The 23,485-nt window shown below is 52.2% G+C and overlaps 2 protein-coding genes and 1 long non-coding RNA gene across 3 annotated transcripts; 1 reads left to right on the forward strand and 2 right to left on the reverse strand.

Moving 5' to 3' along the window:
* Nucleotides 1-1,360: 1,360 nt before the first annotated feature.
* Nucleotides 1,361-7,688, reverse strand: LOC109491086 (endogenous retrovirus group V member 2 Env polyprotein-like). The gene is given in 2 exon segments (XM_019809275.2): nucleotides 1,361-3,776; nucleotides 7,180-7,688. A coding segment is annotated over 1 exon segment (1,551 nt). The 5' UTR covers nucleotides 3,537-3,776; nucleotides 7,180-7,688; the 3' UTR covers nucleotides 1,361-1,985.
* Nucleotides 7,689-9,835: 2,147 nt separating this feature from the next.
* On the reverse strand, nucleotides 9,836-18,537 carry LOC100469130 (butyrophilin subfamily 2 member A2). Its single transcript, XM_019809262.2, has 8 exons — nucleotides 18,526-18,537; nucleotides 17,944-18,071; nucleotides 16,881-17,228; nucleotides 14,830-15,111; nucleotides 13,070-13,270; nucleotides 12,740-12,757; nucleotides 12,608-12,634; nucleotides 9,836-11,287 (listed from the first exon to the last, which is right to left on the reverse strand). Exons 2-8 carry the CDS (start codon nucleotides 18,026-18,028, stop codon nucleotides 10,695-10,697), a joined length of 1,554 nt encoding a protein of 517 aa, XP_019664821.2. The 5' UTR covers nucleotides 18,029-18,071; nucleotides 18,526-18,537; the 3' UTR covers nucleotides 9,836-10,694.
* Nucleotides 12,767-17,843, forward strand: LOC117802200. Its single transcript, XR_004625257.1, has 3 exons — nucleotides 12,767-12,940; nucleotides 13,170-13,298; nucleotides 17,727-17,843. It is a non-coding gene; the product is annotated as an uncharacterized LOC117802200 (long non-coding RNA).
* Nucleotides 18,538-23,485: the final 4,948 nt, after the last annotated feature.

A 23,485-nucleotide genomic window follows, 5' to 3' on the forward strand; every position in this document is an offset into this window, starting at 1 on the left:
TTTTGATGATGAAAGGTAGAATAGGACACCTCAACTATGCCACTTTGTCACAGAAATTATTTTTTTTAAGATTTTATTTATTCATTTGACAGAGAGAGACAGCCAGCGAGAGAGGGAACACAAGCAGGGGGAGTGGGAGAGGAAGAAGCAGGCTTCCAGCAGAGGAGCCTGATGTGGGGCTCGAACCCAGGATGCTGGGATCATGCCCTGAGCCGAAGGCAGACGCTTAACGACTGAGCCACCCAGACACCCCTGTCACAGAAGTTATTTTGAGCTGAACATAATTTAGAAGCAGCCAACGCAGTTAGAGGCAATGACTTCAGTAGAATTTTAGTTCTGAACACTGCAGGGAAAATGCATTTTCTTTGGAATTATCCATTATGTGCATTTAAACTCTGCCAGAAAAAAATAACTATGATGTTTTGAATCTTTTTGTATTTAGTAGTTATTTGTATAAATTAAGTTTTCAAGTTAGAAAAGAAAAAGGGGCATCTGGGTGGCTCAGTCGGTTAAGCATCTGCCTTCTGCTCAGGTCATGATCTCAGGGTCCTGGAGTCCCGCATTGGGCTCCCTGCTCAGCGGGGAGTCTGCTTCTCCCTCTGCCCCTCCTTCCCTCTCTCTTTCTTTCTCAAAAATAAAATCTCCAGGCGGGGGCGGGGGGAGGGAAGCAGGAGCCAACACAGGATAGGCTTTTTACCTTTTTTTGCCTAAAGGCTGGATATAAATTCTCCTTTTACTGGAGACTGACATTTACCAGCCCAGAGGGGAACCAGTGGAATCTGCAAACGAACCTTTCTCCATTACTTCCCTCCTTCTGTTTACCTTCCCTTGGCTCCTAAATTTGTTTTCCTTTGTCCAGTCACTTCTCTGCAAATTTACTGTCCTTTATTGAAGATGGTAAATAAGTTGGATTCTAAGCTGCCACTGAGTTACTTTTCCTGTAGGTTTCTCTCGGGATGTGCACTGCATGCATTAACTGTTTTTCTCTTGTTAATCTTTTCCTTAAGAGTCCTAGCTGAAAACCTAAGATGGGGAGGGGTAGAGTTTTGCCTCCCCTCAATGATCTAGGGAGAAAGAGCAGGGTACCCCATGATGTGCCCCTCTGGCATACTGATTATCTTAATTAAATTACTTACAAAACAGCGACTTCAAGGACCCTCACACCCTCCTTCGTCCCACTGAAAGAAGGAAGCAAATCTCCCATATGAAAAATACCCTCCCAGTATTAAGAAGTAAAAAGGCATCCAAATCATCAGAGAACAGGGTCTGGAGAAAGCCAAGAAAGAGGACTGGGTGGGACTGTTCCCAACCCCAGGGCTCTTTGGCTCTCAGCAAAGACAGACATTGACGCAAGCCCAAGAAAAGATTCAGGCAGTGTTTATTGGGGGCTTACGCTCCAGTACCGGGGAGGCAGCGCTGGGAAAAAACGGCCCCGGGCCCTGCAAGTTGGTGAAAGGGTTGAGGCAGGAGAGCAGGGACCTCCGGGGTGGGGGTGGGGGTGGGGGTGTGGAGCTAGGGGAAGCTGCAAGAAGGCACCGTGGACAACTTGCGCCCACAGCGAGCACGTGTCTCATTAGCATGTCAAGTCCCCGCCCCGGGCCCTGACTGCTAGCACCATCCGGAGGAAAGAGCAGGTGTAAGGGTCAGCACTGGGGTCCACCGCGCACAGGCTGGTTTAGTCCGGTTTCTTCTGCAGAGTTCTAGAAAACATCCCGCTTCTGTATCCCTGAGATCTAGTGCTCAAAGCCGTGGTGTTCAGCCTTTTCTTCTAAGGTGACATGCAGGGAGCCATGGGCTTCATGGTTAGGATGGGGCAGGGTCCCAGACGCAGCCTTTGGTCTATCTCCGTCCCCCACGGAGAGATTTTACCCTCCTTATTCCTAAGGAGGAGGGGCCGAAGGTCTCATCTTCTGGAACTGCTTCTTGCTGAGTGGGGTGTTGTCTCTGTCCTACCCTAGAGGAGTAAAGATCTCTCCTGGACTGCTTTAACGCTCTATAGGGACATTATTCCTCTTGGGACCGGATAGGTGGGACCCTTGTGCCACCATCAGTTTGACAGGAAACTGCTGTCTAGAAGACACAAACATAACCAAAAGATTAAAGAGACAGGGTCTGAATATTAACAAAAGAATGATGGCCACCAGGGGGCCCAGGACAGGAAGGAATCATGCAATGCTGGGCACAGAGGATCTATTCGAGTCCCACTGAGTTTGGGCATCGTGATTATTGAGCACGCGCAACCACCTGGCTTGTCTGTGAACCTCCCGACTATTTAGTTCGACCTCCCCAGAGTCGTTGATGAAGGTACAGCAAGTGTCGTCGACTGGGGCACAGACACCCCCTTGTTTGGCCAGAAGATAATCCAGAGCTAACCGATTGTCAAGTATGACATTAGCCAAGGAATCCAAGGACTCCTGAAGGCCCTCGAAGCTGTCACTGGTGTTTGTGGCCAGGTTTTCTATGACCTGGGTAAGGTTTTTTAAGGTTGTTTCACGATAAGCAAACCCCCGCCAGGGGGCAGCCAGTCCTACGCCTTCCCCAGTTGCTGCCAAGATGAGACTGAGCGCTCTCTTACGTCTGGTTTGAGAGGTGATATTATATACAGTGGCGCCTAATCCTTTAGGGCCCAATCGTCCCAAAGTGCATTCTCCCCGGAAGTGAACATTATCTACACATGAATAGGCCACTGCCCGAAGAGGCCAGGAGAAGGAGGAATTAGGGCTCCCTTCGTAGGGGAGTTTATTTTGTGGTGGACCGCAGAGAAACAGATACCCAGGTGGGGTACAAGCTTGGCGGGGTGAAGAGGAATTAAACCAGCTTCGTAAAAGGAGACCCCAGCTAGATGTACTTTTGCATCCGGGGGACAGGGGCCCTCCATCCAGTGGCCCCCCACCAAGCTCTGAATCCTCTTCTATTCCCTCCTGGCTATTGAAGGCAGATGGGGTCTGATAGGCGAGCCTCCAGGAAGGGGATGCTGTTCCTTTCCAGTATGTACAGGAGAAGTTAGGTCGGTCATCTGGGGAGAGTAGAGACGAGTCCACACACCAGTGGGTCTGGTTGGGGGTACATGAAGAGCTTGAGGAGGAAAATGACATAGGGAAAATGGAGGGCGAGCTTCCCACACTGGGAAGGCAGGTATCTGTCCAGCAGGGGCAACAGGGCTGTCCTTGTTCTTTACAGAGAAGAGGCCGCTTAACCTGGAGACCGGTTTGGTTCCAAGAGTCTGTAAGCCTGACACATCTCATATCGTCACGACCATCGAGCTCTACTGTTAGAAGGGGTGTGCTCCTAACAGGACCAGAAGTCAAGGTGAGAGTAATATCCTCATTTATAGGTACAAACTGGAACTTAGGAGCCCCATCTTGTGGGTGAGGATGACAGATCCAACAATTAGAGAGATTATTTCCCGAGGCCACAATGCTAGAAAAGTTGACAACTGAGTTTTCTCTCCAGGTTTCCCCCACTTTGTTATTTTCTTCCCAACTCATCCCCAGGAGAAGGGCCAAGAGAAGGGTCCACGTCATCATTCCCATCATTGGTTTTGATCTTCTAGACCCCGCAGTAGCAGAATGGGTCTTTCCCAGGGAGTGGAGGTGACCCGAAACAGTACTCACAGAGAAGAAAAAGTAAAACAAAGGCAAAAAAAAGCAAAGTCAGCAAACCAAACCACCAAGGTATAATCACTTATCTGACTCTGTGGGCCGCTTCTTGAACAAGCATTTGAAGTCTTCGCAGGCTCAACATGAGTAAGATGGTTCGGGGCCTTCCGGGCATCTCTGAGTATGTCCAGGAGAAATAGGTTTTAGCCTGGAAAGACGTACCTGGCTAGGGATTCCTTCAGCTTAACTGCTGTTGGGGTGACTAAAATCACTCAATAGGGGCATTCCACTTGGGTAGCAACTGATCTTCCAGGGAGCCCTCCTTCCAAGGAGGTTTTAAGGAGGACCTGAGCCCCTGGATGAATTTGCAGAAGTGGTGGGGCTGGGGGGGGGGTGTCTCCTCTAAATTACCTCTAGGGGGTGCTGGTAGCACGCGATTAGCATAATCCACAATAGCTTTTTCTACCTGGCCCAAATAAAATGCTGCAAACTCTGGCTTATTTTCCCATCTAGTAAAATATCTGGGGTGAGGAGGGGTTTCCCATGTCATTTCAAATGGGCTGAGTCTTAGGCTAGGCTTTGGGGCAGTGGCAATCCTGAGTAGTGCGATAGGAAGCAACTGGACCCATGGCTCATGAGTTTCTTGACAGAGTTTTGTTGAAGTCTTTTTTAGGGTATGATTCATCTTTTCAACCTTCCCTGAGGAATGAGGGAACCAGGGAGTATGCAATTAATAATTTATTCCCAGGGCCGCTGAAAGGCTCTGGGTAATTTTAACCGTAAAAGAAGGAGTCTCCCACTTTGGAGAGACTTAAGAGAGGCCGAATCGGGTAACTCTCTTTTAGGAGGGATTTATATTCCTCGGTTGCCTTCCCAGACCAGGTGGGGAAGGTTTCCACCCATTCAGTAAAAGTATCAACAAACACAAGGTGGTATTTGTAGCCTGCTCGTAGTGCAACAGGGTAAAGACTACTTGGCCCACCTTCCCCAGGATATGTCTCCTGGTGTTGGACTGGTGTAAGAAGTGGGGTCTGATTGGATGGGTCTGTGGTTTGTTTTTGGGTGCATAAGTGACAAGCGAGGGTAACTTGTTTTATTGTCTAAGTCCCTATCCTGAAAAGACCTTTTGCACCAAGTCCCAGGCCGTCTCTTCCATAATGCGCGGCATCATGGGAATGCTGAATGAGCTTCTGCTGCTGGGCTTCCGGAATGAGAATGTTGTCCTCTCTCATAAGCCACCCAGTGCTTTGTTCTGTATATATCCCTGTTTCTTTGCGTGCTCCTGTTCTAGCGGGAGGTTCTGAGGGTGGCTGGGGAACTCATGGCGGTAATCTGAGCGGGCTCCTGAGCTCAGGGTGCCTGTTTAAACAGACGATTGGGGACGCCTGATTGGCTCAGTCCCTTAGACGTGTGCCTTTGCTCAGGTCATGATGCCCAGCGGCATCGGGGTTCCCTGCTCAGTGGGGGCTCTGCTTCTCCCTCTCCCTCTGCCTGCAGCTCCCCCTGCTTGTGTGCTCTCTCTCTGTCAAATAAATAAATAAATAAATAAATAAATAAATAAGTGTTTTAAATAAATAAATAAAACAAACAGCTGATTGGTCAGCCTTATTTCTTTCTTTGCTTACAGAGGTCCCATCTTTCCGGAGGACTTTCACAATGGATGACAGCCACCTGATTGGGAAGCTGCACTGTCTCTAGGAGGGTGAAAATTGGGTCCTTCTGTTCTATTGGTGAATTTGTAGCTGTTAAGGTTCTCCTTTCTTTCCAGGCGGCAGCATGGGCCTATAGTATAGGGAGCCCACATTTTGAATCAGTATAGAGACTTCATCTTTTTCCTTCTCCCAACTGTAAGGCCCTGAGTAGAGCTACCAGTTCAGCCTTCTGGATGGGTGGGGCATCAAGGCAGAAGAGCTCAAGCCTCTAAGACTCTACCCAGGCTCCTTATCAGGTAGCCTGCCTTCCAGATGCCTCCCTCTGCAAAACCGCTCCCATCCATAATGGACCCCCTATCTGGATGGTCAAGGCATTTGTCTTGAAGCTCAGGTCTGCTAGAATAGGTCATTGTCTCCATACACGGATGCTGAGGACCCTCATCTTTTACAGATGGGAGCAAGGTAGCAGGGTTTCGTCAGGCATACTTTTAAAATAACATCTGGGAATCTAGCAAGAGGGCCTGATGGTTGGCCTTCCTCCAGTCAGCCAAAGGTGCGCTTTACTTTCTAATACCGTCTGAACCTGTGGGGAGTTCGATGTGGAGTCAAGGTCAGCTTAGAGGCCTCACTCACTAAAGCAGCTGGGTTATACCTGTGCGACTGGGTCCAGTTATTTTGAGAAATAGGCTACCAGTCTCTGATCAAGACCCAGCTTTTGAGTTAGGACCCCCAAAGCAGTGTGTACTAAGTTGTCCCTTGAGGACTGGGGGTTTTTCATTCAAAGGTAAGTAAATATTGACTCTCCTCATAAAAGGAATATGCAGAAAAAGCCCGTGGTGGCAAGAGAGGCCACACAGACTCTAAAAGAATCCCTTCATTTGGGGTTTTGATATTTCTCCTCACTTCTGAGATCTTTTGCGGAACAACTCCAATTGCAAATAGTATTAAAGTTTAATGATCCATTTTGGGGCCACTATTCCTCGTCCCCTAAGTTATATTGGGGCCAGTGTTGCAAAATTAATTAATTAGTTAATTAATTAATTTCCTTTTCTTCAAACCATCCAATTTAAATCGATCCCTTCCTAGAAGGGAGTCTTTTGTCACATTTAAGGTGTTGCTCAGCTTGGGAAGTTCGACAAAACTGGTGACTTATAAAAAAGGGTGAAAGCCGACCAGCAGGTGTAATCCCTGGGACTTGGATCTGTATGAATAATGGACCTCTCCTCATCCCACGAAAGATGAGGGAAGCTTGATTTCTTAAAAAAAAAAAAAAAAAGGCGGCTCCCCCATACAGAACAAGATTAGTCTTTGAGGTCCCGAATCCGGACCAAGGTCTGGCTTTCTTCAACCTTACACCAGAACCAAGTCTGGCTCACCAGGAATTGTCCTTCCCTCTGAACAGAATAACAAGTTACCAGGTGTTTCACTAGACAAACAAAAAGGGAAAAGACAGAATGGTCGGGGGCAAGACAAGACTGATGGTAGGAAGCTAACGCCCCGCTTTCACAAAGACGACAATGAGATTTCTCAGGGCGACAGCCCTGATCCGGAGAGACAACAGAAAAAAGAACACAGATCTGAACCCCAAAGAAAATAACAGAGTCTGGAAGTAATTCCAGGTTTTAAAGAAACCCAGGAAACACAGACCAGCCAGAAGGAAAGCCGGGGGAGGGGCCAAGAGCCCCAAGACAGGGGACACTCAGGACGGGCTCAACCCACCAGAGGGTCCTCCAGTGACCCTGCAGGGACCAACAAGGGGAGGGTGAGAGTCAGGGGACAGGGGACACTCGGCCCTGCATCGCGGAACCAGAAAACCTTCCTCTGCGGGAGACATTCAGACCCAAGTGACAGAGAGGCCAAAACAGGCGAGGCGGTCCGCGGGGCCTGACTGGAGGGGCAGCGTCGCTGAGGCAGGAGGCAGAACTTACCGCCGCCGAGTCGCCGGACTAAAGCTCCAGGCCGCTCGTCAGCCCCAAGGGTCGGAGGGGCCCCGACCGCCGTGCGCCGACTCCGGGTCCTCGGGGACGCACGGGGGCTCCCTCCTGGGCTGCCTGCGTGGCGGCCGGAGTCCGTTCCCGACCCCCGGGCTCTTTGGCTCCGGCGCACACAGAATTGACAGGAGGCCAAGAAAGATGCAGGCAGCGTTTATCGGGGGTTGACCCTGGGGGCAGAGGTCCCGCCGGGCTCCCGGCATAGACCGCGCTGCGCGGAGCGGCGGCGGCGGGAAAGCAGCGGCGCCTCGGGCGCCGGGAAGCTGCGCGCAGGCGCAGTGGGCGCACAGGCGCCTACCTGCCCCGCGTGTCTCATTAGCACGTCGAGTCCCCACCCCGGGCCGCGACTGTTTTCCTCCGGCCACCGCCGAGGAAAGAGCAGGCGACGGGTCAGCGCTGGCGTCCGCCGCGGCACAGGCTGGTTTAGTCCGGTTTCTCCCGCCCCGTTCTTTCTGGCAAACACTCTGCTTCCGCATTTCTATGAGATCTAGTGCTCAAAAAACGATTGCGCCGCCTTTTCTTCTAAGGTGACACGCCGGGAGCCCTGGGCTCTGTGGCTGGGGCGGGGGTGGGGTCCAAACACAGCCCCTGTTCCATCCTGGGACCACTTTTGATGGCAAAGTTAGGAAGGGTCTCCTGGGGAAGTGATGGTTTTGGGGAGACTTGAGGACTAGGAAAGAATCAGCGCGTTTGGGGGGCCACCTGCCCAAGGCCCCCGCGTGACTCACCTCCTAACCCCACTCATCCCCCTTCTCATTTCCCAACTTACTTTAGTTTGGAGGAATTTAAATGCCTATCCCAAGTGTTTGATTTTATTCTTAATTTTGCAAGCGATTTTCCACAGTATACCCCCCAGCCCACCCCAACCCCTACCCCCACCAACACTTACTCGCCTCTTGCCTAGAAAGAATCAAAACCTTCCTGAGAAGGTCAGGGTTGAGTTCTGCGCAAGTGAAAGCGTTTATAAGATATAGAAACCTGCTCAAAGCTTTATGGTACAGAATGCAGAAACCCAGTAAGGCTATAACTTGCTTAGAGCATAGCCAGTTATTAGTGACACAGGGAAGCTGAAGGGACTGCATTTTAGGAAGGCCCCAGGTACCCAGGTATCTCACCTTGCGTCTGAGTAAGCCAAAGCAGCTCTGTTCCCAGGCCAAGGGGGGCGCAAGAAAGTGCGTCATTCTGAGTTTCCTCCTAGGCCCCCCGTACACCTGATAACATCTGAGAAGAGCCGACCTGAGCATGTTTCAGGACGCTAGCTTCCAACAAACCCCGGTTTTCACTGGTGTCAACACCCCCTACGTTTGGTGATTTGTGGAATAACACCTGAGCTTTTGGATGGGACCCTACCCTGGATTCCTTTAGGAACACGCACCCTGGACCCCTTTCCAATATAAACCCCTAACCGAAGTGAAGAGGGCGCTCCGTTCTCTAAGTCTCCCAGACACTCCGTCTGCTATATTCTATCACTTACACTATTGAGTAAACACGGCTCGCGCTTTTTCCTGGCTCTCATTTGATTTCTATCCTGCTCCAAGCCCGGGACCCTCTTGGCAGGTTTTCGGACCTGCTGGGTCTTCAGAACTGGCCTGCCTACCCATGCATGAGGCAGCCCTGGTTTTCCGACTGGACTTGCACACCTGTGCTTTTGGTTAAACCTGTTCAAATAATATTGTAACAAGAGAACCAAAGATAAAAACCACACATACGTGTTAATAACCCAGTCTTCCATCTTACCAAGCCAGCTGTTTCAGTGCCCCACACTTTCCAGAACGTGTCCATGCATCACTGCCATAGTTAATTTTTTAAATTAACATTTACTGTATTATTTGTTTCAGGGATACAAGCCTGTGTTTCATCAGCCTTACACAACACCTAGTGCTCACCACAGCACACACCCTCCCCAACGCTGGAAGTTTTTAAATACTTGTTCAGCCCACTTTTTCCAATTGGATTACTACCATTTAGGCCATCACTTTAGATACCTGAGTCTGTTCCAGGATCCTCTCTCCTGGTTCTCAACATATGATTTGCAGATTTCGGGGGTGGGGGGTCCCTGATACACTTTTCAAGGAGTCTTCAAGGTTAATACTATTCACATAATAATAATGATGACATTATTTGTTTTTGCTCTCATTCTCTCACTAGTGTACAGTGAAGTTTCTGGAGATGACATGGCCTGCGATGCCCCAACACTGAGTATAGATGCACACGTCAGGGTCCAGCCCATCTTCTAGTAAAAGCCAGAAATTAGATTTGCAGAAACCTTAAAGAATGGCACATTTCTCAATAAAATTTATTTTGCCTTGGAAACAAGTTATTTTTTATAAAACATGTTTTTATATTAACTTATAATGGGTTTATTATTGCTATTTTAATATACATTATAAATACATTTTTAAAATGTCTCAGTTTCCATCTTCAATGCCATAAATAGTGACAGATACAACTCAAATGAGCAAAAGGTCTTTGGGGTCCTCAATAATTTTTATTTAGTTTATTTATTTTTAAAGATTTTATTTAGTGAGAGAGAGAGAGAGACACAGAGAGAGGAGCAGGAGGAGGGGCAGAGGGAGAGAGAGAATCCATGCTGAGCGTGGAGCCCAATGCAAGGCCCGATCTCACAACCCTGAGATCTCGACCTGAGCCAAAACCAAGAGTCAGATGCTCAATCCAGTGCGTCACCCAGGCGCCCCCTTAATAATTTTTAATATCTAAAGGCAGCCTGAGGTCAAGAAGTTGAAGTGCTGCTTTCCCCATTGGACCTGGTCCTGGGGGTCCACTTGGGTCAGTACACACCTGCTCAGCTGGGACCTTAAACCTCAGGCCACACTCAGTAACTGGGCGCTGACTTCCAGTTTATCGAGGGGACAGCAGAGCCAGGCCGAGATGTGTCTTCATCCTTCTTCAGCTCAGTTCTAGGCTGGGAGAGCTTTGCTGTGCAGTCTGGAAAGCTCAGGGGAGGGTGGAAATGGCCCATGAGCTCCTGAGTCCCTGGGCTGTGATGGGGAGGCCCACAGCACCCGCACCCTTGGTCCCTCCCACCTCCCTGACCTCCAGCTGTGGCTTCCCTCCCCTCACAGCCTGCTGTGTCCGGATGCCCTCACCCTGAGTCCACAGCGTCTGACGTCCACCCGAGCATCAGGCTGAGTGTGTCACTCCGATGTTAAAGCCTGTCACTTTCTCACACTTTCTTCTTGTTGGGAGCCATGTGGCAGCCCCTCTCTGAGACTGGACCCTGCCCCACGGTTCCCAGCAGACAAGTTACTAAAGCAACAGCCTGTTGAGGGACGGATGGGGCTGGGCCTGAAGAGGGTGTCAAAGGGGCCTCTGGAGGCTGTTGTTTCATGAGGCTGGAGGGAAGGAGAGCCCGTTTCCTTCCAGGGTGCTGTGCTGTGGAAGCAGAGATGGCCAAGGCTTCTCTACTTGGCTCTGAGGCCAGGGCTCTGTGCCTAGTGGCTGTGACGGGTCCCTGTCCTGTGAAGGATCAGGCCGCCCTCAGGCACCGGGACCCCCCGGGCCCCTGCGAAGGCTCGGCAGATGATGAGGGGGCTGTCATCAGACCCCAGCCTGAAGAAGGGTCTCAGGGGCTCACAAAAGGGTGAACGGGGACATGTGTAGATGTGTGATCTGTCCCTCATGTTATAGAAGGAGATATCTCCAGCTTCATAGTCCAGAAAGACCCCCACCCGGCGAAGACGCTCTTTCAGGGGGAGAATCTTCTCGGGGGAGGACAGGACCCGGTACTGGTTTCCAAACATCTCCAGGGTCCAGAAGCCATTCTGGGGGACCAGGAGGGCCTCCCCTTTCCTCTCAACGCTGTCTCTGCAAACCCCCACAGCCCACACCATCACATTTTCAACCTCCACCTCCCAGTAATGCCTGCCTGAGGAGAAGCTCTCCAGGCCCAGGACACAAGGCCTGCAGTCGAATCTCTCTGGGTTGTCGGGGACACTCTGCCTGGAGGGGCCTCGTCTCACACTTCTCTGGTCCTCTGTCAGGAAGAGCTCAGGATGAGCGGTATCTGGGTCCAGGACCACGTCAGCTGCAGAATAAGTCTCCAGTTTAGGCCTGGGGTCTCAGGAGATGGTGCGATTCCTGGACCCCAGGGAGGCCCCAGAAAGGTGGTGGGAGATCCCTGTGTGGCGGCCTTTTCCACGAAGTCCCCTTGATCCCAGTTCCCAGGCAGCTAGCTCACAGAACTCCTGAGGCTGTAGTTCTGCCTCCTACTAGACAGGAGACTGGCCTTGGGCAGGGGATCATCAGGGCTCTAAAAATGTGGGAAGTTTACCAAAGGAACCGAAATTCATGGCTCCCACTTTCTCTCAACTTTCTCCAATCTGCCCCCTTTTCTACTGAAGACATATGGTCTCTGGGACTCTCTTTAGTTAAGAATGTTCCAATTTGGCTTAAACGAGCCAAGAGGCCCATCCCGCCCCCTCCAGTTTCCCCCTGTAGACTCCTGGGTAGTAAAAGCTCCTTTCATTGGTTCCCTGGATTCCAGTTTCACCAGGTGACAACTGATTTAAATGACTCCCAAGGGCACCCCCTTCCCAGGGGAAACCGGGAGGGTCATGTCTCCACAACCTGCTTCTGCGTTAACAACATGGGTCTGACCTCTCTGGATGCAGGAAAGGCTTCAGACCCCTGACATTCTGCAGATCTCCCACCCACAGTGACTACTTGGCTGATCTACATTTCGCTCGTATGAATGTGATTTTCTCCTGTCCCCACATTGCTGGGATGTCTGACTCTGATGCTTTTGAAATTCACCTAAAGAGGAAAAGTTCAAGTACCACGGAGTCTGGTAAAGCCTGCATTCCTCGGTGCTTTTGAGCAGAAGGGGAGAAATCATAAGAGGCAAAGTGCTCATTGGGATGAGGCATTTGGATCCTATGCTCTCCCCCTTGGCCAAGCCCCCTCCCCTCACAGGCCATTCCCAGAGCATCAGTGTCCCCGCGGAACAGAAAGGCGTTTGCGGCCACCTAAGCGTCCACCCTTGAATGGGGTCTGGGGAAGCCTATTGCTTTTCCATCACGTGCTTCTCCAGTTATGCAGAGGCTGTACCAGCTTCCAAATTAATCCAGGATCCAAAGAGCAGCAACTCCTAAAATGTAACCTTTGGGGTGGTCCACTGTGTATGGTAAAGCTCTGGTAATGATAGATGAAATTATTCTAAACAAGAGGACACCTCCCCAGGAGCCGTGGGGATTCCCTGATAGCAGAGCAGGGACCCAGCACTGGGGGGGGGGGGGGCGGCCAGCCAATGCCCCCCAGCCCCTCTGCCTCCCAGCACCCCCTGCCCGGCTCCTCTAATACGCCCTGCTGGCTGGCCAGGGGGAGAAGCCCGAGCTCGGGTGCTCACCGGCATGTAGGAGGGTTCTTCTCCATCCTGCAACGGGACAGACAGACAGACAGACAGATGAGCTTCAGGAGCTGCTGGCTAACCGAGCAGAGCGCAAACCTGCATGGCTACTTCAGGAAATGGCACACTTACGCAATTCTTGAAGTTGCTCTGAAAAAGAAACAGAAACCAGTTCATGTCCTCGATAGAAGAAACCAGAGGATTTGAGTTTGTGTTAAACGAGGGAGGGTGGGCCCTTCATGAACACCCCCGTCCCCCCTCCCCCCTGCCTATGGAACTGTCAGGATTCCAGAAACAATCGAGCCTGGAGAATGGGAGCCAGCAAGTGGGAGGGTGAGGCCCCGGACAGCACCGGTCCAAGCCCCTTGCTGTGGCCTCTGTTCATTTCCTCCTCGTCCTCAGGCTTCTAGCTGCCACAGCCGGGGCCCTGCGGGACAGTGACCTGTCCTCCTACTCTTTTACCTTTTATTTGACGTTCTTTCTCTTTTTCCACATGGTCTGTCTCCAATTCCTTACATGCAATTTCTTTCTCTTCATTTTCAACCTCCTTCCCCCCGTGGAGTTTCCTGACGAGACAGATGCTCGCGGCGGATAAGAAGAGCAGAGAAGGCAGGATGACAGCGAGGCCCACCGTCCAGGGGAACTCGCGGGGAGCAGAGGATTCTGAAGGGAGCCCGAAGAGTCCCATTCGGTGAGAGAAAGGAGAGCCCGGGTGAGAGAGCACCTCAGGATGCCCTTGGGAAGGGCTCCCGGGTCCCTGCTCTGTTGGCTTCTCTCGGAAACCCCGGACAGAGACCTTGGCCCTGCACTGGCTCCCCCTACAGCAACCGCAGGGCTGGGGGCCAGGAGCCAAAGAGCAGGGACCCCTGGAGTCACCATAGGAAGGACCAGGGTTGAACAAAGCTAACTGGCCACCATGGAATCACCACAGCAACCACCCGGCACAAGCCACCATCCCTTCTTGCCTGAAAGGTTGCAGTTCCCCATTCCCTGCTTCTGTCCACATCCCCGGCAGTCTGTCCCCAGCACGGCAGCCTCAGTGAGATCATGTTGCTTCCCTGCTCAAAACCCTGCAGTGTCTCCTATGTCACTCAGACGCGCAACACTCCCTGCCTGCCCGCCGGCCACGCCTGCCCCTCGGGGTTCCTTGAAGCTGCCACACATGCTTCTGCCTCAGGCCCTTTGCACATGCTGTTCCTAGTACCTGGGTTGCTTGGTTCTCAAATATCTGCAGGGCTCATTCCTCACTTGCCCAACTGCCATCTTTTCAAGTGAAGCCTTCCTGACCATCCTATGTATAATTACAACTCCCCCATTCCCCGGCACTCCCTGTCCCCTCCCCCAGTTCAGTTTTTCTATAGTACTTCCTTCCATCTGATATAATCTGCCACTCTAGAATGTTAGCCCCATGACCATAGGGATGTTTATGTATTCTGTTCACTGATTTATCTTTGGTGTCTAGAACAGTGCCTCGAACATAGGTGATACTTGTTAAGTATTTGTTGAATGAATTTGTACATGTCTGTAAATAGAGAATCCCGCCCCCCTCCCTTGAGAAATGCCATGGGCAGGAAGGGAGAGATTCAGCAGGCAGCCCCTCTGTGTGTAGATAGCCACTCGCCCATACCAGTCTCCACTTATGATTGCTCTAAATGTTTTAAAAATGACTGCAGGGGTGGGGGGCGCCTGGCTCAGTCCATTAAGCGTCTGCCTTTGGCTCAGGTCGTGATCCCGGGGTTCTGAGTTCGAGCCCCCTGTCGGGTTCCCTGCTCAGCGGGGAGCCTGCTTCTCCCTCTCCCTCTGCCGTTCCTCCCACTTGTGCTCTCTCACTTTATCTCTCTGTTAAATAAATAAAATCTTTTTTTTTTTAAATGGCTGCAGGGGCGCCTGGCTGGCTCAGTCAGAAGAGTGTGTGACTCTTGATCTTGGAGTGTTATGAGTTCAAGCCCCACGTTGGGTATAGAGATTACTTAAATAAATAAATAAACTTAAAAAAAATTGCTGCAGGATAAGGACCATGACAGAGAAACAACTCTCCGAGAAGACTTTGATTTTCCTCTTGAGACAGAGGAGAGGCCTCAGCTCCGCCGCAGGCTTCGGCTCCTGGGGGCTCAGGGCCCTTCCACCCCACGCCTCTATCTCCCCATCCCTCATCCAGGCTCCACTCTCCGTCTGAGGATCCTGCCTTGGCGTGATGAACCTCCCGAGGGCCGGGAACTCACCTGGGATGAAAATCACCGTTTCCTTCTCCTGGCCAAGCAGGGTGCTGTTGACGGAGCAGGATACGTTCCTCACAGAGCGGTCCCTGATGATCATGGCCGTGGCGACCGTGAAGAGGCCGCCCGCGTCCACTGCGTAAGCCTCCTCCAGGGCTGGCAGGATTGTGCCATAGGGGTCCCTCCACACCACGTGGGGCTCCGGGAACCACCCTGCAGACGTGCACTCCAGCCGGATGCCTCCGTCCTCCTGGCCCTTCATTTCAATGAGGGGCTTAGAGCCCAGGCCTGGGGACAGAGACCAGGGAGCAGCTAAAAAGGCAGTGGCATGTTAGCCTGTGTCTTCGATCAGCTCTCCATGGGGAGAGCCAAGGGACGGAGGAAGGCAGCAAGGGGCCAGGGGCCAGAGAAGCTGGTTGTGAGTATTCCACACGTTCCCCCAGTAAGTACCCCTTCTGTGAAGGGCCAATGGGAACAAGGAAGAAGACCCTGGAGTTGGACAAGTCCGGAGACCAATATGCCAATAAATCGTGAGATCTCTGCAGGCAGGACGACACCGCAGTTCGCTTTGTGCTCCTCCCGTGACCCCATCACAGTGCGAGCATCCGTCTGTCTCCTACCAAGTGATTGTTGATTGATTCATTCAGTGAGAGGGTTTGGTTGACTACTGCTGGGTGAGTGCATCTGCTCTGACCTGAAACACGCAGGTTGCGGATTTCCCTTTCCATCCTGGGAGGACTTCTCAGCAGCCTTGGTCTCCTGGAGCTCAGGAGCAATAAGATAAGGACAGAAGCCTGCCAGGCCAGCAGAACCTTGAGAAACTTTTTGACCTCAAGACATTGTCCCTTCTCTCCCAGCTTAGGGGTTCACGTGACCACAGGTCATCAGAAGTGGTTGGTTTTTAGGAGAATGGACAGAACTAGAATGCAGAACCAACCCTTACCCCAGTTCAGAGACGTGTACCTCCCGGGGGCTCAGCCAGGGGATGTCCTTATACCCCTCCAAGACACCTACCAATTACAAAGATCTGGGTGCTCCTGGGATCCACAGGATAACAATATCACCTCCTCAATGTCAGCAGACCATCACAAAAAGTCCTGACTCCAAGCTCTTCCCAACTCATTCTGTCTCTCTCTCTCTCTTTTTTATTTTATTTTATTTTATTTTATTTTATTTTATTTTATTTTATTTTATTTATTTGACAGAGAGAAAGGAAAAACACAAGCAGGGGGATAAGCAGAGGGAGAGGAAGAAACAGGCTCCCCACCAAGCAGGGAGCCCGACATGGGGCTCGATCCCAGGACCCTGGGATCATGACCTGAGCCGAAGGCAGACGCTTAACCCACTGAGCCCCCCAGGTGCCCCCCCAACTCATTCTGTCTTTAAAAGAATCTCTAATAAAACAGAATAGTGGTTCAAGGCCTGAAAGTGCACGGTCCTAGGAGACTTCTGCCCTTCAGGCAGGGGTCTAGTGATCATACAAAGTTCTTAATTAAATTAAATTTTATTTGATTTAAAAAATTTCAGTAAAATGAAATTCCTGTTTATTGTTGGACAATATTGTTTCATGCAAACATTTATTTTTAAGATTTTATTTATTAGGGTGCTTGGGTGGTGCAGTCAGTGAAGCATCTGACTCTTGGTTTTGGCTCAGGTCGTGATCTCAGGGTCCTGAGATTGAACCCTGAGTGGGGCTCTGCACTTAGCATGGAGTCTTCTTGTCCCTCTCCCTTTGCTCCTACCCCCACTCTCTCAAATAAATAAATTAAAAAATCTTTACAAAAAAAGATTTTTAAAAAATTTATTCGAGAAAGACAGAGCAAGCATGGAGGGGGGGGCAGAGGGAGAAGCAGACTCCCCGCTGAGCAGGGAGACGGGGCGGGACCCCAGGATCATGACCTGAGCCAAGGGCAGATGCTTAACCGACTGAGCCACCCGGGCTTCCTGTCACCTTCCCTGTTTAAAATCTGCTGGGCTGCAATGGGCCTGAGGTTAGGAGAGAAACTTCCCCTAAGGGTCACCCTGAAAAAGCAGCCAAGCAAAATGAAATGACGCACCTGCCACCATGAGGCGCAGGATGGCCTCGTGGTAGGATCTGCCTTCTTGGAAGTAACAGTGGTAGATGCCGTGGTCGTGGGCTGTGACGTTGTGGATGACGAGAGCCACGCTCCCCGTGCTGATGTGCTCGCTCACAAAGGTGGTTCTTCCCCGGTACTCCTCCATCTGCTCCTCCCGGCTCTCCCGTCCACCCTTATACACGAACACTGCCGGGGAGAACTGAGCGCGGAACCAGCGCACCTCCATGCGCTCGGCGTCCTTCTCCGGCGACAGGTGGCAGCGGAACATGGTGTCTTCTCCCACCATGCCCAGGACAGGGTCAGCTGGCCCCACGACAGTAAACTGGCCTGTTCAACAAAGGAGCAGAATCAGATGGCACAGCCATCAGAGATCTAAGACAGGAAAGGAAGCGGATATTCCGCAGGACAGACGTAATCTTTCCCAGGCCACAGGGGCTTCCTGAGCTGAGGATTCCGGGGGCTGAGGTTGGTGGGGTATCCAGTGAGGCTGCTGGTACTTATTAAGAAGCACGTACTGAGTGCCTCCTGCAGCCCCTGCGCTTACAGAGATTTTCCCTCCATCCCCCATCCAGCGCAGGGCCGGAGTGAACTAGCATACACTCAAGCTGTCCCTTATGGCGGCCACCAGCCACCAGCTAGTCCCCACTGGAATGTGCTGCGAATGTACAATACACACAACTTGGAAATGTTAGAATAAAAATGTTAACTATCTCACTTCATATTTTACATTAATTGAAAGTTTAAGTAACAATATTCTGGTTATTTGGGGTTAAGCAAATGCATTGTTAAAATTTATTTCACCTGTGTCTTTTTACTATTTTAAAGGCAGCTACTGGAAAACGTAAAATTGTATGTGCAGCCCGCCGTTGTGGCTCTCACTGGGTTTCTATCAGAGGGCGCTGGCCTAAATTCAGGGAGCGCGCGCAGAATGCAAGCCGCCGGACCCCAACCGCAGTACTTCTTCACTCGTCCTCTCGGCAGACCGAAGTGTTGATCGTTCCCCTCTGCAGGGCTGGCAGGAGCTCGAGGCAGGCGCCCCTACCTGAGAGCAGTGCGGAGCAGCTGAGGAGCGCGAAGAACAGAAGGGAGCGCGGCGCGGAGAAGCGCAGAGCGGCCGCAGACTCCATCCGCGCCAAGGACCGGGCTCCGGGGGAGTCAGCGACCCGAGGCCTGGGAGTACAGACGAGGAGAAATCAGCCAAGGAGACTTGGCACCAGCTCTGATCGAGGTCACACTTTCCTGTGACCCGCACTGGGATCCTCAGCGCCCCAGCTTCTGTGTGGAGCAGCGCCCTTCCTCTCCCGATAGACCGACTCCTTAAACATTCCACGGATAAGCCACAATGCGATGATCCGAGAGGCAGTGTTCCGCCCTTCCCGGCTCACTTCCCTGGCCAGAGTTGAGTTTCTTCAGGTGTCACTTGATATTTTTCCATTCCCTTGCTCGCCCCCCCCCTCCCCATCCTCCCCTGGAATCCCGCAGAGCGCAGGGAGGTAAAGGCAGAAGAGGAGAGCCGCCCCTCTCCCGGGGACCTCGCCTTCCTGCGTCTCACTTCCCACCTACCTCCCCACCCCTGTCCCGGAGGGCTAGCGCGACCTTCCCTTTCCTACCTTCCCCAACTGACTTCTGCGCTTTATCTTTTCTGACGCTCAAATGAAGATCTTCCTGTTGCCGTTCTTCTCTCTAATCTCATAGTCACAATCGGAGAACAAAACGTCCTGAAAGCGGAGAAAAAAGAAAAAAAAAAAAAAACCTTTTCTACGCCTCCCATTAGTCGCGGCATGCGCAGCGGCGGGACCTGGGACCGCGTCCACTGGGACCACAGAGTCCCTAGATGTCAATGCATGGTCTCGAGCTAGGATTGGCCGGCTGTGGGTCAACCAGCCAATGGTATCCCTGAGCCTACTTCCTCACCAGTCACTAGGCAGAATACACACAAAGTTTAGAAGCGCACAGCTGCGTGCAGCTTTTTGAGATTATCTGGACTTTTAAAATGTCCTTTTTCTAATTTTCAGAAGCAAGCTTACCCCAGGAGCGGCCTCTTGTGTAGACGGATGAGTGTGTAGTGGTCGGAGTTGGGGGTGGGGAGGTGACGAGGGAAACATAAGCAGCCTTCCTTCCAAAGCCAGAAGGATCTGTTCCAGTTGCCGGGCTTCTGGGGGCGCTAGTGGGAGCGCGGGAGAGAGAGGGAGGGAACCCAGGGCGGGGTGGGGGGCTGGTAAAGAGGACGCAAGACAGCAGCCGCGGTAGCCTTTGCGGACGCCGTGTCATTCACTCAAAAACGACTGGGTGAGAGATCCTAGGAGAGGGAGTGCGGGGTCCTAGTGGGGCTGGAAGATAGCGCCCCACACAGGCTTTCTAGTTGGGCTTCGTGGTCGGCCCGCAGACGGCCTGGTTGAGCCCAACACCCCCGACACCCACACAGTGCTCCCCTCCCAGACCCCAATCGGGCCACTGTACATTTTCTTGCAGAATAATCTTACAACGCACATTTCTTAATATTCCCCCAAGTGCCTACATGCTTCCTCGGGAGGCTTCCAAATCCCTTCTGATTCACTTCAAAACTCCACTGGTCTTGTATCCCAATGCTTGAAGTCGTGAGGCCCGAGCTCTCTCACCCGCCTGGCTCTCCATGTCCGCCTCTGGAGGCCCGGCCTCGCCTGCATGCTCCCCTCGTCCCAGAACAACGCCACAAGCTCCCAGCTGGCAGTGTTGTCAGACTCTTCTGGTGGCGGAGGCTCTGCCCGTCACTCCCCTCTGTCCTGCCTTACTGTCGCGACGGTGGTTCAGGGACTGGAGTTTGTGCTCGCCAGGAGCAGACGCGTGCACTCTGTGGTTCCTCTCTCCCTTACACACCTGGCCCTTGCTCTGCACTCAGCTGATGTTCGGCGCCTGCACGAGGAAGCTCAGTGAGAGGCCACCCCTCAACGCTGTCCATCCATGCATCTGCTTCCGTCCACTCTCCCTGCAGATCACCTACCTTTGCTTCTCTGGACCACACTGTGGATGAAAACTGCCCTCCCGAACCTCCCAGGCATACCTGCTACAGGTGTGACAGTCAAAAACTGCAAGGCACGCCCACCGGGCTGGCCTGGCTCGGGGGTCCAGACCAGATTCAGTCCCTGTGTGTTGTGCGTTGGGTGGGGGGGCGCGCAGCGGGGCCACAGTACGTGGACATGTTTTGGAAGACAGAAGTCACTGCTGCTCCGTGGATGGGGCTGGAGGGGGGCTGACAGATCTTACCAGGCATTCCCTATATCCTCCGAGGCGAAGCCTTGTAAAGAATGCTGTTGATGTGCAATCACATGTACCCTTGGTCCCCGTCAGACAGAGAGTGTCCTGCAAGGTAACAGGTTCCCAGGTGCCCACCTTCCTCCATCTGAGAGCTTTCTCTAACACAGATGATACATGCTTCTTTGCGTATACGCAGCCCAACCTGGAAGAGCAGGGGAGTTGACACCCCTACAGGCAACCTTCACGCAAAGGCGGCTGGGGGCTGGGCCTAAGTGGCCCAGGTTCCCCACCCCTGTCAGGAGGGTTCTGAGAGTATGGGGTGGGATTGGACCCAGTTGCCCAGACAGTAACCAAATAGCTGACAAACCCTTTCTGCCACTTTTCATTTAGTTGACTTTTTTCCCCTTTATTTCTGAACTTGGGTTTCCTGGGGTCACTTTCCAAGTAGACTACCTGCACCCAAGTCCTTGACTCAAAAGTCATCATTTGGAGAACCTGAACGAAGAGATGGAATTAGAAATTTTACCAAGCATTGTATCTGACAGTGATCTCTCCTGGAGGAGTGCACTCTGACATACAGACCTGTTTCTCTACTGAGAAACTTTCATGTGTTATTGCCTTTTCTGTGAACTAATAATTCATGTCCTTTGCTCATTTTTCTCCTGGGCTGTTTTCTATTTTACGGAGATTAGCTTTTTCTCTAAGATAGGAGTTGTCTAAATCTTTTTCCCATTTTATCATTTTGTCTTTGCTTAAGGGTCTAATATTGACCAGTTCTCATCGCGGTCAGAGACTGTGGGCCAAACAGCTTTGCGGGGAAAGAAGCTTCTCTGGAGCGAGGAGGCTCGGGATTGCTGCTCTGTGCCCCACATTCACTGTGAAGACCAGCCCCGAGTCAGCAGCGGAGAACCTACACCCTCCTTTCAGTAGCCTGGCTCAGCACAGGGGTCCCCGAGGCTGCCCAGGGCCCCACCTGTGATGCGGATACCGGCTGTCTTTTCCTGGCCCAGGAGGGAATTCTGATGACACAGGATACGCCCGCCCCAGAGCCCTTCTCAGGCTCACAGCTGCTGTGGCTGCACACAGACCTGCTCCATTGGGAACCAAAGGAGCTGCCTTGGCTGGGGGGCTCGCTCCCTCGGCGCGGCTCTACCGGGTTCGGGGACGGGGACTCACGCTGGTGGACATGCACTCCAGAAGGATCCTGCCATCTCCGTAACACTTCATTTCAGTATGAACTTCGAGCAGAGCCCAGTGCTGTAGAAGGATCAATGAGCCTGCCTTCTGGGGAGCTTCCTGCATCCGGGAGACTCAGTAGGCGACAGACAGCACTCTCGCCTTGGATAATCCAAGAAGGGTTTCCCTAAGGAGCTGTTTACAAAAATGTGGACTAGAACTATACCCAGGGTCCAGGAATGGTGGAGCTGTTACCACCCACCGCAAACCCCAAGGGGAGGAGGAATAGAGGCTATTTTGAAAATCTAGAAGAATAGAGTCATGTAGAGAGGGCTGTCTTAATAGGAGCTGTGACCTTCGAAGGGGAAATTGTAGCCAGCTAAGGCGCCCCCCAGGGAGAGAGCCCAGGAGAATAAGTACCCAGACTTCTCTCTCCTCTCTCCCTCCTCCCGTGTGTGCTATGGCTCCCATGGACCAACCCCAGCCGGAAGCCACAGGTCAAGGGGGTGCCCTGAGAAGGAGAAATGCAACCCTCAACACCTGGACATGGGCCTGGTCTCAGTGCTCTGTTGAACACAAGCAATTTCATGGGACAGCAACATCAGACAAAAGCATTTTGTCGCTATGAAGGATCAAGACAGAGGATCACTCAACAATTGTGCATGAACGTGGAGGAAAACATGAACACCGTCCACACTGCAGTGGGGACCAAACACCACCCTAGGAGAGAGGCTTCGACAGACTGCTGAACCTTCGCCAGTTACAGCCTTAGCCTCCCTACATACCGTCTTCCCCCTACACCAGACCCATTAAGATACCTACCTGCAGAATGACACCCCCCACCTCCCCCGCAGCATCCAGTCCAGACAAAGCCCCACTTCCGTAAGCCCTCCCCCAGATTCCCTAACGCAAGCCCAAACTCTATGCCGTGTCCTCTCTGACAGGCTCTCCTGGAGACACCCCGCAGCTCCCACAGCTGCAGCAGGTCGCAAACACCACTCGCCCAGCCGCAGGTGTGTGCCTGGGGGCCTTTGGCTGGAGAGCCTCAGCCACCTGCGGTCAGCCTCCCGGGCAGCTGGAGGGCGCAGAAGCCATCGGGACACAGCTGATCCCGAACCGCTGGGGGCCAGTCACTGTGGAGACGTTGCCTTCTCCTTCCTCTCCCTGTCCTTCGACTTCCCAGCTTAGACCCCGCGGAGCAGCACGAGGGAGTTCTTCACCTGATGCCACTGGGTCCGCAGGGATTCTCCTGGAGGAAAACCTGTGTCTTCCTCACAGGCATCGCAGGAACAGTTGGAAGGCGGTGGAGGCAGTTCCTAGGGACCAGCCGGGAGTGTTCCGAGGTGGATTTGGAGTCTGAACTCTGCATTTGCTCCCAGGTTCCACAGAGACAGGAGCAGAAGCCCCGGGGAGGCCACTGGGGCGGGGGAGGGGAGAGGAGGGCACAGATGTATCTCTGAGCAGCCAGACCAGCTCGGACTGTTGCTTACTTTGTTACAATCTATCTTTCCATTCAGCCCCCTATTCATTCTCTCTTATGTATTTCAATCCTTACTTATTTTTTTGTTTCATGCCTTTTAAAGTAAGTGGCAGACATCAGTGTGCTTTCCCCTGGATAATGCAGCTCACCTGTCAAGTAGAAGAAAGTGATTACGAAATGCTCCAGGCACCAATACAGTATTGGGAATATGTGGAGGAGTAACTTTCAATTGTCTGCTCTAAAATGATCAGTGGGTTATTTTTATCTGGGTATCCGTATCTCCTAAATGCCTGGCCATTCCTGACATCAGTGGCAGTGTGGCCCTAGGTACCTGGCCACACCCAGTAAGAATCAAGACTGCCTCCAATGGGGCTTCTGGAAGCAGGAGGGCTCTGGAACTTTCCCTCTCTTCTGTCCATTCCCGGGCACCTGCTGGGAGAAGTGCTCTGCAAGAAGGACTAGACGTTCTTGAGGACCCGAGGGCCCCACGGATCCCTCGAAGAATGACAGGCATAAAATCATAACACTGTGAAGGCTGAGGACAGGCATGGGGTTGAGTTCAGAGACACAATAAAATAGAAGTGGGCACGGCAGGGGCGCCTGGATGGCGCAGTCGTTAAGCGTCTGCCTTCGGCTCAGGGTGTGATCCCAGCGTTCTGGGATCGAGCCCCACGTCAGGCTTCTCCGCTGGAAG

This window comes from Ailuropoda melanoleuca, chromosome 5 (genome assembly GCF_002007445.2).
Source record: "Ailuropoda melanoleuca isolate Jingjing chromosome 5, ASM200744v2, whole genome shotgun sequence".
In the NCBI taxonomy this organism is placed as follows: domain Eukaryota; kingdom Metazoa; phylum Chordata; class Mammalia; order Carnivora; family Ursidae; genus Ailuropoda; species Ailuropoda melanoleuca.